The sequence below is a fragment of the Drosophila innubila genome (assembly GCF_004354385.1).
Source record: "Drosophila innubila isolate TH190305 chromosome 3R unlocalized genomic scaffold, UK_Dinn_1.0 2_E_3R, whole genome shotgun sequence".
Taxonomy (NCBI): domain Eukaryota; kingdom Metazoa; phylum Arthropoda; class Insecta; order Diptera; family Drosophilidae; genus Drosophila; species Drosophila innubila.
In genome coordinates, this window is record NW_022995380.1 from 9,123,271 (window position 1) to 9,138,595 (window position 15,325).

General features: G+C 37.7%; 2 protein-coding genes across 2 annotated transcripts; one reads left to right on the forward strand and one right to left on the reverse strand.

Moving 5' to 3' along the window:
- Nucleotides 1-7,133: 7,133 nt before the first annotated feature.
- On the reverse strand, nucleotides 7,134-8,945 carry LOC117793030 (soma ferritin). Its single transcript, XM_034633400.1, has 3 exons — nucleotides 8,788-8,945; nucleotides 8,381-8,502; nucleotides 7,134-8,102 (listed from the first exon to the last, which is right to left on the reverse strand). Exons 2-3 carry the CDS (start codon nucleotides 8,484-8,486, stop codon nucleotides 7,537-7,539), a joined length of 672 nt encoding a protein of 223 aa, XP_034489291.1. The 5' UTR covers nucleotides 8,487-8,502; nucleotides 8,788-8,945; the 3' UTR covers nucleotides 7,134-7,536.
- A 1,202-nt stretch (nucleotides 8,946-10,147) lies between these two features.
- Nucleotides 10,148-12,528, forward strand: LOC117793031 (ferritin subunit). Its single transcript, XM_034633401.1, has 3 exons — nucleotides 10,148-10,656; nucleotides 11,599-11,876; nucleotides 11,953-12,528. The coding sequence occupies exons 1-3, from the start codon at nucleotides 10,578-10,580 to the stop codon at nucleotides 12,232-12,234; spliced, it is 639 nt and encodes a 212-aa protein (XP_034489292.1). The 5' UTR covers nucleotides 10,148-10,577; the 3' UTR covers nucleotides 12,235-12,528.
- Nucleotides 12,529-15,325: the final 2,797 nt, after the last annotated feature.

Sequence of the window (15,325 nt, forward strand, 5' to 3'; positions counted from 1 at the left end):
TCATTTTTTTGGACATGTCATCGCGTGGCGTGTGAATTGCTGTTGCCAAGCGACGGCTGTGGCAATAACTCGTCTCGTCCCGCCTCGTCTCGTCTCGGCGTCTGGTTGCGGGTCGAGTCTGCATCTGCTTCTGCATCTGCCAGATGCTGCGTCCTGGTAACTTTGTGGCGCATGGTAATCGTTATCCTCGGTTGCGTCTCGTTGTCCTGCGAACAATATTAAAAAAAAAGTGCTATTATCTTTGAAATTGTCTGCCAGGCGGCAAGAAATATGGATTAAAATGTTGCCAGTGTCTGGGGGGATAAACCGGCATTCTGGCCGCACTGCGACTACGTTGGCTTGATTTTTTAAGTGCCTCCTTCATGGAGCATGGAGAGCACATTATAAACGTTAAGGCGTTTTCGCAACCGTTTATATATATATATTTTTTCTCATTGCTCTTTATTCCAGCTCATGCATACAAAATTAGTGCGGTTGGAGGTAGGAGAAGTAGGTGGAGCATTGCACTTGCAACGTTTCAGGCTTACAGCGAGTTAATCGCGCTGTCATTCAGCCACTTTATTGTGCCCATCCAGATCCGGCAACCTTATGCCTGCTGCCAGCAATCCTCCGCAATTCTGAAGCATACTTTTTATTTTTCGGCAATTGTCGCAGCGAAACGGCGACTTGACGGAGCGACTGTAATCCGCTTATTCCACGAAAGCAACGGAGGAAGCCAGTGAAGCATTCAAGCCCATAGATTGAGCTGCAGTTAAGTATATATATGTGTACCTACATAACATACATACATTTTTATACATGTGTACTAATACTAATGCCACATTGGTCACAGCTTCCGGTCATTGTGAATTTGCTGTTGATTTTTAATCAACCGACTGCCCGGCACGTTCCCGTATTTGGTAGGTGTGGTTAGATCATAAAAACAGATTTTAATGTTGACCAAAAGACGCCAACGAGTGGTAAGAGTGCTCGAAGAGTGGGGATATTTTTCCTTTGTCTTTTACAACTTGTGGCAGTCGTTAATTTTTATGTTTATAGCGCAAATTTTCGCCTTGCTGCACACACATTGCACGTTCCTGAGTCTCATCCAACTAGTTGCTGTATATCTCGACTGGCTCCTGGCAAATTTGAAACCGCAAAACAGCCATCGAAAATTGAGAGACGTTATTGGACGAAGGGAGCGGGTATATCAGCCTCGTGACGGTCGCTTGTCGGTAGTTAAAACAATAACAATTAGCTGCAAGTCGACAGAGTCGTTGGCGACACGCAAAAATTAATTAGCAGGCACCAAAAATTGAGTTTGAGTTTGCAATAAATTGTAGCCGTAAATTGCAGCTAATCATAAAATTGGACACTGTTTGCACAAATTAAAGCAACGCTACAAAAATAATACTAAATTATGTATTCGATTTTAAATTTCGTTTACATTTTATTTTTTATTTAACTTTCGAATAATAATTATTTTTTGAATGTTGTTTTGCTTCTTATTAAAATGATTCTGCTTCTAAAATTTAATTCAATTTTCAATTATTTCATATTTACCCCTTCAATTATTTTCAAAACTTCAGCAATGTCTTTTAAACTATTAATTGATGCTGGATCTAAAGTGCCATAATTAATATTTTTGAAAATAGCTGCATATTATTATTAGTAATACTTTCAATGCTAGTGACATTTGATTATCATTAGAATTATTTACTCAATGTCAATGTCAACCAATGCATTAAAAAGTAGTTAATTATTTACAATACAGTCAACTTCCATTGAAAAGTGTATTAGGTTTTTTTAATTTACGTCCGACCTAAAAAATAATTATTAATTAACTAACTAAATTATTCATCGAATATAAAAACTTCGTTTTTTTTTTTACTAAGCTACATTTTTATCTTTAGTTTGAGTCTCAACAAAAACAAAAAAAAATCTGGAAAATTGAACGTGGTAAACAAGCGGAAAACTGCAGATTGAAACTTTCTCTGTTGCAACTAAAGTTTTGCGAAATCGAAGGACACAGGATGTCGGAAAACTGCTAAAAATAATTGCAAAACTAAATGCCAAACTTAAACAAAAACGCAGACACTAATGAAATTTCGATCAACTTTTGCAGGCAGCCAAGCGACAAATAGAAAGAGACTGGCAGATAATGAGAGAGAGAAAGAGAGAAGACCATGAGCAGTGCAGTTATCAAAAACAAATGATGATTTATTGAATTTTAATTTAGTGCTCCAGCAAATTTGCCATAAATATTTGAGTGCGCCCAGCAAAAGTTACGCTCATTGCAAGTTATGAACGGATATTTTGTGAGAGTGTGCCATCCCTTAGTGCTTACGCTTTGTCCTCATCCTTGGTCACATCCACATCCATTTCCGCATCCTCAGTACAGTTGCCGTTCAGCTTTTTAGCTCGACGCGTGCGTTGCTTACGCATGACCAGCAGATGACGATGGCAAGTCCTGCTCCTGTTACTGTTCCTGCTCCTGGCGTGGGTCGACCCTATGCAATTTGCCAATGTGCGTATGCAAATTTTCCAGCACGGCCTGGCCACATGTCATTTTTTTTTTGACCGTTTCCGCATGAAATCTCTAAGCAACAGCAACAAAACAACTACAACCCCATGTGCGAAGCTTGCACAGGGTTGCTTTTAATACCCTTTAAAATAGGCAAAGGGTATGCTAACTGTTGCTAAAATTATTTTAAATATATTTTTGATCGCTTTGTTTACTTGGGTCAAACGTTTTTAATTGTACAGGGTATCTCATTGTCTGGTAAACTTTGCCTTGCATAATTCTGACTTGTTTTGTTAATTTCTTTGTTTTTTTGCAATGGGGTGCGCTTAAATTTCGCAACTTGTTTTACCCACTGACCTTGAAAAGTGGATTTATTCAAATTGACTGCCAGCAGCTGTACCTATATGGGGTGGAATTGAATCTCCCTGTGGATTCAGGTTGCAAAATCCCAACAACCGCTACAAATTCTTGCCAAACATTTCATTAATGCAAAAAAAAAAGGCAACAACAAAATAACAAAAGGCAAAACGCATTTGTGCTCTCAGTTTCTTATCAATGGGTCGCTTATCGCGCGCACTTTGGGAATCCATTAGGTTGCTTTTAATGATTATACGAATACTCGTACTTGATTCGATTGCTCTGCTAATCGTTCAATCCCAACGGATTGCTGTTCCTCTTTGGCCAAAACTGTTTTGCCAACCGAGGTATCGATTTCAAAGCACTCGATATTGACTATGCAAATCGGTTTATTACGCGCAAATTGTTGAGATTCGCAATATGGAAATTAATGATATCCAAGATGATTTTACTCAGACCCTAAAAACCGTTGCATATGTTTAGTTAGCTAAAGACGAGTCGATTACTTTTGACAACATAAATTGTACTATCAAAAAATTGTTGTCATATCTACAACTGATGAGTAATTTTGGAAATAATACCTCATTTTACACCAATTGTATTTTAAAGTCTCGCTTAGTAGCCAGTCCCAAAACAAAAGCTTTACAATTTCATTAAAATTTTTAACTGCACCGATTTCCAAGCGGAATGTCATTTTGATTATGTTTTGGCCTCTAAATTCATTCTGTATTCAAACATTTTTACATTCTTTCAATACCTTTTTTTGCCATAAGTATAGCGATTTATTTCGATGTCATATCTATTATAAAACATCTTAACATTTTAAAAAGTTTTCAAATTGATTTGTTAGACCGTTACGTGCCAGTACTGATACCGAAACCGAAAAAAAGACTGAAATATAACCTTTTACCGAAATAGTTATTTCGGGTCGTACCGGAACCGAAATCGTAACCTATATTTGTTTCGATTTTATTCCCTGATTTGCAGTAATTTCTCATTAATTCAGAAAATTTCATAACAACCGTACTATAATTCAATGATACTGTAATAGAATCTACAACTGAAATACAATGATAAAAATCTTATATTCGACTTTTCACTTTTACTATCCAGTTCCTAGGGCAAAATCTTTACAAATTCATTATAAGTTTCATTTAGTTTTATAGTCAGCATTACTTCGAAAAAAAACTGTGTTCAGATTTACAACTGAAATGCAATGAAAAAAAAAGGAAATCTGACTTAAAATGTAATTAATTTATTTAGTATAAGTATGTTTATTATATTTCTTTAGGAAGTGCTAGGAAAGCTACTATACAAAGACGCATCAAGATTTTTCCACACAAACTCATGAGACTATTCATTAAAATTTTCATTGAAAAGGCAGAAAGAATTATTTATTGCAGTCTAGAAGCGGGGAAAGCAGAGGCACAGCTGCTTTACAGTGACTGCAAATGGCATTGCAATAAAACGAAATTAAATTGCTATTTTGCATATGCCACACACATACAAGTACATATACACACACGCCCGCACACCATAAATTGATACGAGCTCTTTGTCTGCATGCCATAATAATAATGAAAGAAACAACAACAAGCACAGCAACAACAACAGCAAAAACAATAGAGAATCCTTTGACAACAGCTTGCGGCGCTCGAAAATCGAAATAGTTTCGTAGTTGGGCGACCCAAAAAATGTACTATTAGTAATTGCTTGGCGCGTTTATTAAAATGCATAAATTAATGGAGAATTTTTTGGGCAAAAAGCAGGAGCAGCACCTTTATGGATGTGGACCATGTGCGGCAGTTAAAAAGGGTTTAGGACACGCAATTTGTGCGCTGGCTTATGGCCAAACAATTAGACATAGAATGGAGTATGGCATGGTTATGTCAATGTCTATCCCTTATGTGTATCCGTATCCCTTGAAGGACCCCATTAAAGACAACCCCCTCAAACGAACGATAAATGCACTGGAAATGACCGCAATTATGAACCCTAAGCTTATGTTATTATGACCATACAAAGTTGTTTCTTTCTTGCCTCAAATCAGCGCAGTTAATATTAAGTGGATTAATATTTAATGACCAGTGCACGCACCCACAGACTACCGAGTACAGACTCCGAGTTCAGGTCCAAGTCCGAATCTCAGTCCCATATGCCGTATCATAATCGCACTCTTAACTGTTATGATGTTATTGCCATTTTGATTACAGCTTCCATTTTCGTTTTGGATTTTGGTTTGGTTACATTGTAGTTGGCCTGTCATATTCTAATTACAGCATAACACGCGGTTATTACCAGGATTTTGATGACCTTTGAACCGGCACAAATAATTTTCTGTGCCAAATTGACGTGCATTTTACGTGAAAGTGGCCCGTATACGACTATAAAATCTCGTTTGAATGGCCGTCACTAATTGATAAATGGATTTTCTGCGTGGCTGACTTCAATATTGTGAGACAAAGAGCGAGATATATACATATATATATATATATATATATAGAGGGAGAGGGTGAATCAACTAATGTCACTTTATTCCAGGAATAATATTTACAAAATAAATTGCAATTGCATTTAAACGGAAGATAAGAAAACTGCGCTCCTACGTAGTTTACATGCATATTAAACACGTCAGCCCCAGACCCCATTTATAGAGAGAGAGACAGCTGGCAAAAGGCGTGCGATAAGCCTGCATTATGCGTTTTACGTAATGCTGATTCTTAGCTTTAGTCAGACGACAAAATGGTTGTACCCTAACAAAACATGGACTCTCCACTTAACCGGAACTGTCTGACAAAGCCGTGTGCAACTAGCGATAAATCCGTACGTCAAGTGAATGAAGCGTGCTCCAACTGATGACGTGTTCCTTTGAAAACTCGTAGTCTGCAGAAAAATGACATTAATTTTAATTATCAACTCGTCAAGTGCTCCTTGATAAGATATGAACTTGCCCGAGAACTTGAAGATCTGCCTAGATTTACCTTAGATCACAATATTATCAATAAATTTAATCAACTTTTCTTATCAAAAATTGCACTTGTACACTCTTCATCAAAATAGAAAGCTTACAAAGTTGAGCTGTAAATTATGATGATAATATATTTAGTAAGAGTACTTATCTAGTTTAAATAATATGAAAAATGTGCCTGGAAACCAAAAAAAGAAAATATATTTTGAATAAGTATTACGGCGTGTCAATTTATTTATTCGAAGAGCGTCCCAAAAATCTTAATCCATAAGGAATTTGAGCATGGGTCCTAGTCCCAAATCGCATTTGGATTGGTCCTTGACATGCTGACTAAACTTATCAAATCAGTGGACCGATACCATAAAGCTGCCATAGGCACCTTATTATGCTTCTCAACGGGGACTAGGAATTGATTGAATTGACCCAAAGATTCTTGTGAAATATTCTTAGAATTCCTCGTAGATTCCGAGTTTTGTGGACGCTTTTCAGCCAATCAAATTAAACCGACCTATTAAATATAGTTTGGCACAAACGAGTATTTACTTTATTTTTAGATTCGCACTAAACTAAAATTTTGTATAGTTTAATTTTCAAATTTGAAAGTATTGAGAATTCGATTCTATTTTTAGCTGATAGATTTAATTTCTTCATTGAAAATACAAAATTTTTAGTGTCTCTATAATAAATAAAGGGCCGTTTTTGGAAGATATTTTAACGTAAAATTCATAAAAATAAATTAAAAATTTGAAAACAAATTATTGCTGACGAATTTTGTCAGACTAAACAATGTTCGATAATATTTAACTGGATTGTAAAATTACGGGCCTTAAACATATCTGAAGAATTAATTTTTCTCTCGTACATTGAACTGTGCAAGCTGGTTTGATTAACAACAACAGTAATCAGTTCCTCTAAAACACACTAAGACCACCAGTCCAACAGCTTTATAAATATAATAAAATAAATATAGCATACACTTGCTGATTGTAATGTTTATTAATTTGATGTAAATAGCTAAAATTTCGCACATGCTTCCTTCCTGATTTTTTATCAGAAGCGAACGTTATTATTTACTCCTAAAATTTCAGCACTTTACTTAAATGTACTTAATTTATAAAACGTTGTATAATTAATACAATGTTTAACGCTGACCTGCAAATTGTAATCAGAGTTGAATACAAAGCAAAAAGCCCCACCAGATCGTGTTTCTTATCAGCACAGGGAAATAAACAGAAAACAAAAGTCTCACAGACTTTGTGACCTTATCTGTAAGTTGAACATCAAACAGGAAAAAAAAACTGCGTATATTGTTGTATTCATTTATTTAACTCGGTAACATAATTTAAAGATACATTTGTTCAAGTGATTGCAGCTTAAACGTTATCACAAACATGTGTATGCGAATGTGTGTTGTGTTATGTGTGTGTGAGCGCGTGTGTTTTTATGTGTATGTGTGTTTGAATATAAATCAAAGTTAAATAATAAGCGATTGGAAATCAAATGTTTTTGCTTTTTGTTGTTTGCTGCTGCTGCGCTTCGATTTATTTACTAAAATTCAGATGACAATTTAATTAAATAGTACGCAGCGCGAGGGGTGATTTTGGAATTTCGGTAATACTAGAATATTACTCGTAATTGGAACAAAACGAGAAGAAAATTTGAATAGAGGCTATTACGAATTGTTGTAGAGAGAGAGAGAACAATCTATTTATTGCTTCTGCAGATACTCGTCGAACAAATACACGGAGAGGGATGGCTCCTTGACGCTGACCAGCTTGGAAAGGTCGTTGGCATAGCCAGACAGAGTACGCACAGATTTGGCCTGCTGGGCCAAGAAGTTCTCCTGGATGTAGTGTGCCATTTCGGGATCGTGCTCACGGTTCTCGGTGGAGCTGTGGGTGGCGCTGGTGTGCACGTGAATGGCTCCGGCGGTCAATTCCTTCTCGACATCAAGGGCACGAGCCAGAGATTCCAGCTCGTTGAGGTGCACCTCTGGGACCTCGGCGGCACCATGTGTATGTGGCTTGCTGAAGTCAACGGCGCCACCGCGGCGAGTCACCTGGCGGATGAGTGCAATGGTATCATCGAAGGCGCGATCGGAGAGACCCTGGTAGAGTTTTTGGAAGCCGGGGCGGTTCATCTGGTACGAGTTGAAGTGGGTGGCCAAGAGAAGGTATTCGTATGACTTCTTCAGCTGCAGCTGGATGTAATCCTGCATCTTGTGCTCCAAATGGCCAATGGCGCCATAGCGGGCATTACAATTGCTGATTCCGCCTGTGAAAGAGTTACAATAAGCAAGGGTGCGGTAGACGTTTGGGCGGGGTATTGATTGTCATAAGGAAGTATATTTTGCTTACTTTCATCTGAGAAAAAGGCCGTGATAGCTTGTTTATTTTTAAAATAAAAATATTCAAAAGTAAGACACAGTTACAGTTAAAATAAAACCGAAACGAGTCATACTGCACACATTCATGCGCTCTTACACTCACTCTCTTCCATTCACTCTCTTCCACTCACACGCTCTTCACATTTTAAATAGAGGGAGTACTCACCGTTGGTACTGCAAGCAGAGCGAACGTCAACTTGACAGAATTGCTCTTGGGCCTGCGCAAGAGCGCATAGGCCAGCAACCAAAGCGAATGTAATGAAATATTTCATTTTGTTGTGTTTACTTCTAGAATTAGAATAAACGCAATTTCACAATTAGACTTTTGATTTTCAAAAACTGACATTAAGCAGCATGTAAAGCGACTAAAACAAAGACGTTGTATTCAGAACTCAATGCGTCTTTTGCGTCGTAGAGTTTTCCTGAATATTCTCTCACTCTCTTAAACTCGAGCACACCATCAGGTTGCTTACGAGTTATTTTGAATAGTCAATTATATTATGTCTTAGCACCAGGTATATATTTACAGTTATAGTCACAGTAATTATTTAACAATTGAACGGAATCACTTACTTTAAATTGTCCCGAATAATTTCAATTTTAGCTCTGCTTTTATGTTTCTTATGTGCTGCTTGTTGGAACTCAAATCGTGAACTGCTGTTTATACCGTTGCGTTTGTCTCGTTTCTATGCCGTCGCCAATGCCTCGCTCTGTGCGCCAGTGTTAGTGAGTGCGCGAGTGTGCGTGCGATTGTGAGTGTATGGGTATTTTGTTTTGCACTCGCCGCCTCTCTGTTGTGGATTTTGTTGTCAGTCAAACATGGCTCCAGCAATATGGCTGCTCCTCTTGTTGTTGTTGCTGATGCGGTTGTTTTTTTTTTTCTTTGTGACTCAGAGACTCCTCATTTCATTTTTGCGCTCAGTGCTCCCATACATTGTATGGCAGACAGGGTTACCAGCTCGCTCAAAGTCCACACTCAATGTTTTTCAATATTTAACATTTCAATTTCATCATGAGATTTTAAAATGATCCCATCTAGTATGTATATAAGAAATTATAAATATTTATGTATAAATATTTATTGATATGTTGCATTTTAAAAGAATTAGTTATTAAATTTTTATTGTTGCCTAAAAGTTGTCATTTTCTCTTATCATGTTATCAAATTGAAGAGTCATGTCTTATCACAGCACCTGTCGCTAGTTACCACGTCTGCACTGATAATCAATCAGAATCTTGATTGATCCCATAATGTCTCTTTTTTTTATTTTTTTAACGCCGCTGAAGTGAGGTATTAAAACATCAAATATAAATCCATGTCCAAAAAGAGTACTTGGCAACCCATGACCTGTTGGAGCTATTTTGAAAACAAGTTATCTTTGCTTTGATGGGGTCGACCTTTTCATACCCTGCACAAAGTGCGATGCACGTTAATAAGCAAATACACAAATTAATTTTATTTTAGATCCGAAAGTGATATTTAGTTGATGCACAAACTGCAAAATGAAAATTCCTATAAGTATTTATTACTGTTTGTATTGATTAAATAAAATCTCTCATTTTAATATACCCCTCTCACTGGGTGCATGTATCACAAAGAACAGCTGATTTGAGAGCGACCATGGTCATACGGCGGCCATGTTGGCTGTGGCCATTAGTCAATAATGTTTTATACCGAGATAGTTCTGCAGTGAGGACGTGTGAAAGTTAGTATAGTAAATTAAGTATGTCTATCAAATGGCATATTAAATTATCAGTGCGTCAACTAGAATCACAAAGCAAGCGTCGACGACATATTGAATTGATAAGAGCGCACTCATACACATCTGCACATTTACACGCATACACGAACGTATACGTGTACATGCTGCGCTCTTTGTGAGCGAGAGCTGCCAGCGACGAAGCGTTTAAAAGTGTTTTACTCGACACTGGCACCGACAGTTTGCATTCACATAGCGAAGGCGCGTAAAGCAGAAGAATAAAGAAACATTCAACGCACATACAAACGTGAAAAGATATTCCCTGTCATAGCATAGGAATCTGAATTATAAGGTACCGGAAGAATCGAATCGGGGCATAATTGAAAAGCCCAATTGAAAGAAAGAGCAAGCTCCGCCTTCTATGCCAGTGTGTGTAAAGGCAGCTTTGACCGACCGACCAACCGACCGACAACTGGTGACTCGAAACTTCTATTTAACATTGGCAATCTAACCAAAACGGTTCATTTTCATTTGTGCACTTAGGCAACAAACAACAAACATTCAGCAAACAGCATTAAATTCATTGAATTATTAATTAAAAGTGATAAATCTGTTCTGTGATTTTGTGTAAAGACATCAACAACAACAACCCGAAGAACAAAAATGATGAAATTATCTGCGAGTATTTGTTTGCTGGTCGTTCTGGCTGTGGCTAACCAGGCTCAGGCTGACAGTCTTAAATGTAAGTATTTATCAATTATCAATTTCCATTCAGTTATTACAATTTGTTTAAACAAAACAAAAATACTCTGAAAAAACCAATAAATTTCGACGCAATTTACGTCGATTGCGACTGAGTCGAGGAAGGTTGAACAAAGAGAAAGAGCGAAAATTAAGTGAGCATAGGCAAAGAGCGCGTGAGCATGAACCCAGAGCGCGCTAGCTCTGCCGTTGGCTGCTCTTTGTGCTTATCTGTTCTCTTCATAACATGCTATGGGAATTTCCTAAATCTTTATCAATATTAAATCAATTTTGTTAGCCACCTTGATTTTGTTGTATAACAAAAAGCCTTACGTAAAAAGTGGTAGTAACGGAAGCTCAAAACTCTCAGTTTCAAGTCGTTGCTTTGTGATATGCTTTTTTGCACACGACCCTCTATCAATATTCATAAATTCAAAGCATAAGAGCGGTTGAGTCTGTGTGAGCAGGCTGATTGAGTGGATTGAGGGAAAGCGAGAGTTTGGATTTTGCACACGGCACGAAATCAAAACAAATGCCGTTACTATGGCGACACTTGCGCACGTTACCACAAAGAGAACACAAAGAGAGAGAGAGCAAGTGTATGTCTGCACTTTGGCTTTGTACATGCTTTGTTCTAGTTGTTCTAGAATCTCGAATTAGCATTGCGAATGCATCGACCAACGATGCTTATGCAATGCCAATCCTAACCCCCTCTCCTCTCCTCTCTTGCATGCCTTGTTCCTCCCACAGCTAGCCAGTCCAGCGTTTTGCAGGAGCTGAAAAATCAAAAGAGCAATGAAATCAAGTCGACTAATCGAATGCAAGATTCCACATCTTTTTTCACGTGTATGTTTCGTGTAATAGAATTCCCCTTTGTAATTACTCATTCGAGTATATCGTTGTCGTTGTGGCTATCTATAATCTTTGATCTCTTGGGTTACAGGCAACATCAAGTCGAATGCGGTCTTCAAGGGATGGCCCGACATGAAGCGACCCTGCATTGAGAGCATGCGCAAGCAGATTCAGAAGGAGATCTTTGCCTCCACCCAATACCTGGCCATGGCTGCACACTTCGCCACCGACACCGTGAATCGTCCCGGATTCACCGAGCACTTCATCAAGGCCGCCAAGGAGGAGCGTGAGCACGGAGCTAAACTGGTGGAATACCTGTCCATGCGTGGTCAGTTGACCGATACCGTGAACAACCTAATCAGTGTGCCGGTTAGTACTCAACAACACAATGAATGCCTTTTAATTTTTAATTATTATTATAATTTAATTGTATAATACTTAATAGACTGTTGATGTGCGCAAATGGTCTGGTCTGTCCGCTCTGGAGGCTGCATTCAAGCTGGAAACCGAGGTGACCAACTCCATTCGCGCCCTTATCAAGACCTGCGAGGGCACTGCCAAGAACGGCGAAGATAACGACTACCATCTGGTCGACTATCTGACTGGCGTTTATCTGGAGGAGCAGTTGACTGGTCAACGCGAATTGGCCGGCCAGATCACCACATTGGAAAAGATGATGTCCGCCCACGGCGAATTGGGCGAATTCCTGTTCGACAAGAACATGTAAGGCGTCTAGCCCCCACGGGAATCCCCAACTCATTCTCTAGCAAACTATTCATAGTTTTAACTGTGCTCTTTGAAAACTATTATTTAAAATTTACTGTTATCAGCCGCAGAAAAAAACAACAACAAAAACAATTCACATGCATCAAGTATTTTGTCATTTAATCATTTTGCCAAACGTAGTCCATAATTAAATCATTCTGAAAATGAGAAATTTTTGCTTTATTTGTGTTTTCAAAGATTGGCCAATAAATATTTCATTCGGATTGCATTCAATTTCATTCCAATGCACAGTTAATTCAACGACTTTTTCTTATCGACAACTTTTGATTGAACTTAACTTGGTCAGAATCCAAAACAGCGGCAAATGTTTATCAATACGTGTAAATGACAGACTAAGTTGTGATTTATTTACAATATGTTATTATTTTTTCGTCATCGCCTCGACTACACGAGCTCAAGTTCATGCTAAAAGTCTCCCGCGATTTTCTGTAGTTATCAGGCAAAACCTCATCTGAAATTATATAAAACATTTACATTTAGACATACGCAAGTACAATACATATGTATATTTTTCTGTCAATTAGCAAATAGTCTTATTAAATATGGTTAAATAAATAATGTGAACAAATAAATAATTGAACTCAATTTGTTTTATTTTGATTTAAAAATATAAAAAGTGACTTTTTATACGTCATATAAAAATTGGGAAATTGCGTTTCATTCCTAAGGAAATTTAGAACTATATCAGGCCTGTTCTGGTTTTCACTTCCAATTTTAGCGGATTTCAAAAAATTTAATTTTTCAGTTGCATTTGGGCTAAACATTATGCCGAAATATTTTATGTTTCTATAAATAGAGATATTTTCACAATGAGCAATGGACAATGGACTTTCAGGACAATGGATCTACAAATATATTAAATTGGTCTATTTAAATTCCTAATATAGTAAGTTCTCATATATAATACATATACAGTTTTTTCTTTCTCCTTTAATAAACTTTCCTTAGCAATGAAAGGGTAGTTCTTGATACTCAATGACAAAGATAATAGTTGATCTTTTTGGGACTTTTAAAATGTTAATGGATTTGCTGATGATCTGTCGTTACTTCGATTTGAGTATTTTATGGTCACGTATTTATTGCAAATGCGCTGTAATCCTAATCTTGGAAATCACATTGTCTATTCCTTTTGATAAGAGTGCCTCGGCTGGATTGACCCTTTTAAGTAAAAGGAGCATTGGGCTAATCTGATTTGGGAAACATAAAGAGCAAACCATAAAATGTGAGGCGTATGTGACAGGGATGGGTTAAGGACTGTCGGACATGGGACTGGGATATAAAGAATAATTCATAAGTCACTTGTAAAAATGTCGTGCCCAGCCCCAGGGCACCCCTCACCCTTCCACAAGAGAGGCTAATGTGGGTGCTTCACCCTTTCGATGTCGATGTCGAAGTCGTTGTCGATTGATTGACAGGACATGCCATGCATTGAATTATGATAAATTGTGGCAACTGTCAAATGGCTGTGATGATGTTTCTTTTTTTTTTTATTATTTGTGTTTGGCTTTAGTCTTTTCTTTACTTGTGCTTCCGCTTCGTTTCGTGGCGATTCGGGAATTCGGAAGACCAAGAGATTGGACGTGCAGGCGAGCGTGACCAATGAGCACGTCAATGGGTTGTCAATGCTCGATGCGCATTTTAAAAATTTCATAAGCTAATATTTGAACAGATGTACCGTTAGATGGGCAAACCATGCTAATGGGCGTGCTAAAGGGCGGGAACAGTTTTAAAATTGCATCAATTTTAACGATTCCCGCACAATAGGCCGCAAATTTTTGGCAAGCCGCTTAAATATTTAAGCGAAATTTGGGCCCCACACTGATTGACCTGGCCGATTTAGAAGGTGCAGGGGAACTGAGAGAAGGAGTGGGAGAAGTTGTCCTTCTAGTCTGGTCCGGCATACAAATGGACAAATGGTGCACTTGGCTGGCCAACTATTAATCTTGCACAACCACGACAAATTTCCATGATAGCAAGTTTGGAATTGGACACGCTCGGTTTTTCTCATCATTTTTATTGCATTTTTTGATGCCGAAATATTGTTGCCTATACCCTGCACTCATAGTAATGTAAAGCGGGGCATATTATAGTTTGTAAAAGGTCGGAACATCTCAGTGGTCAACAGAGAAGGATTTCTGCATGTATATTAGGGTGCATCGATTTTTTCGAAAAAAATGTTACCCCATTTACGTAATCTACGGTTAATTCTAAGATGTTTTCTACCAAGAACCTAAGTTCTAAAATCAATTTCTAGTCCCCGCTTTTTGAGTTGAAAACGTTTGCGTTTTTAGTCCTTGCAAGGATGAAAATTATGTTTTAAGGACAATTTGAAAGTCCTTGTCCTAACACGAGTTTTGATACCAAACTTGTCAGATCGGACTAAAAATTCTAAAGATGTGGTAATAATTCATGATAAAAATTAAAAGAAAAACACGTTTTTCAACTCATATAGCGGGGACTTGGAAATGATTTTAGAACTATGGTTTCTTAGTGAAAATATCTTAGAGTTGACCGTAGATTACGTAAATGGGTACCATTTTTTTTTTCGAAAAAATCGATGCACCCCAATATACGAATATGGGGTAACATTTGTGAATTTTTTTTTTTGGCCCATACAAATCGATGCACTCTAATCTATATATCGAGCCATATTTGCATAAATAACGTAAGTGCCATTTTTCCGAAATTTGATTTCATAGGGCTCGATATACACAGGGTAGCTTTAATTCAATCACTTGCCATTCGAGACATTTCTTTATCTCTGTTTAATTTGTTTTGCATTTTTTGTACGAATCTTTGTTTGGGCGACGTGCAAGTGATTTATTCCGTGAATGGGCTTCTGATAAAAACTTGTCCCGCTTATCACATTGACATTTGTTGTGCCTGTTGACAAATTTGCAACGGCCGACGCGTCAGTCAGTCTGTCTTGCCCTTTCCCCTTAAATTGCCACTCGAGCACTCAATGGGCATGAAATGGAAATGTGTAAAAGTACTATAGATACATGTGGGAATGGGGAAATGTGAAAATGCAT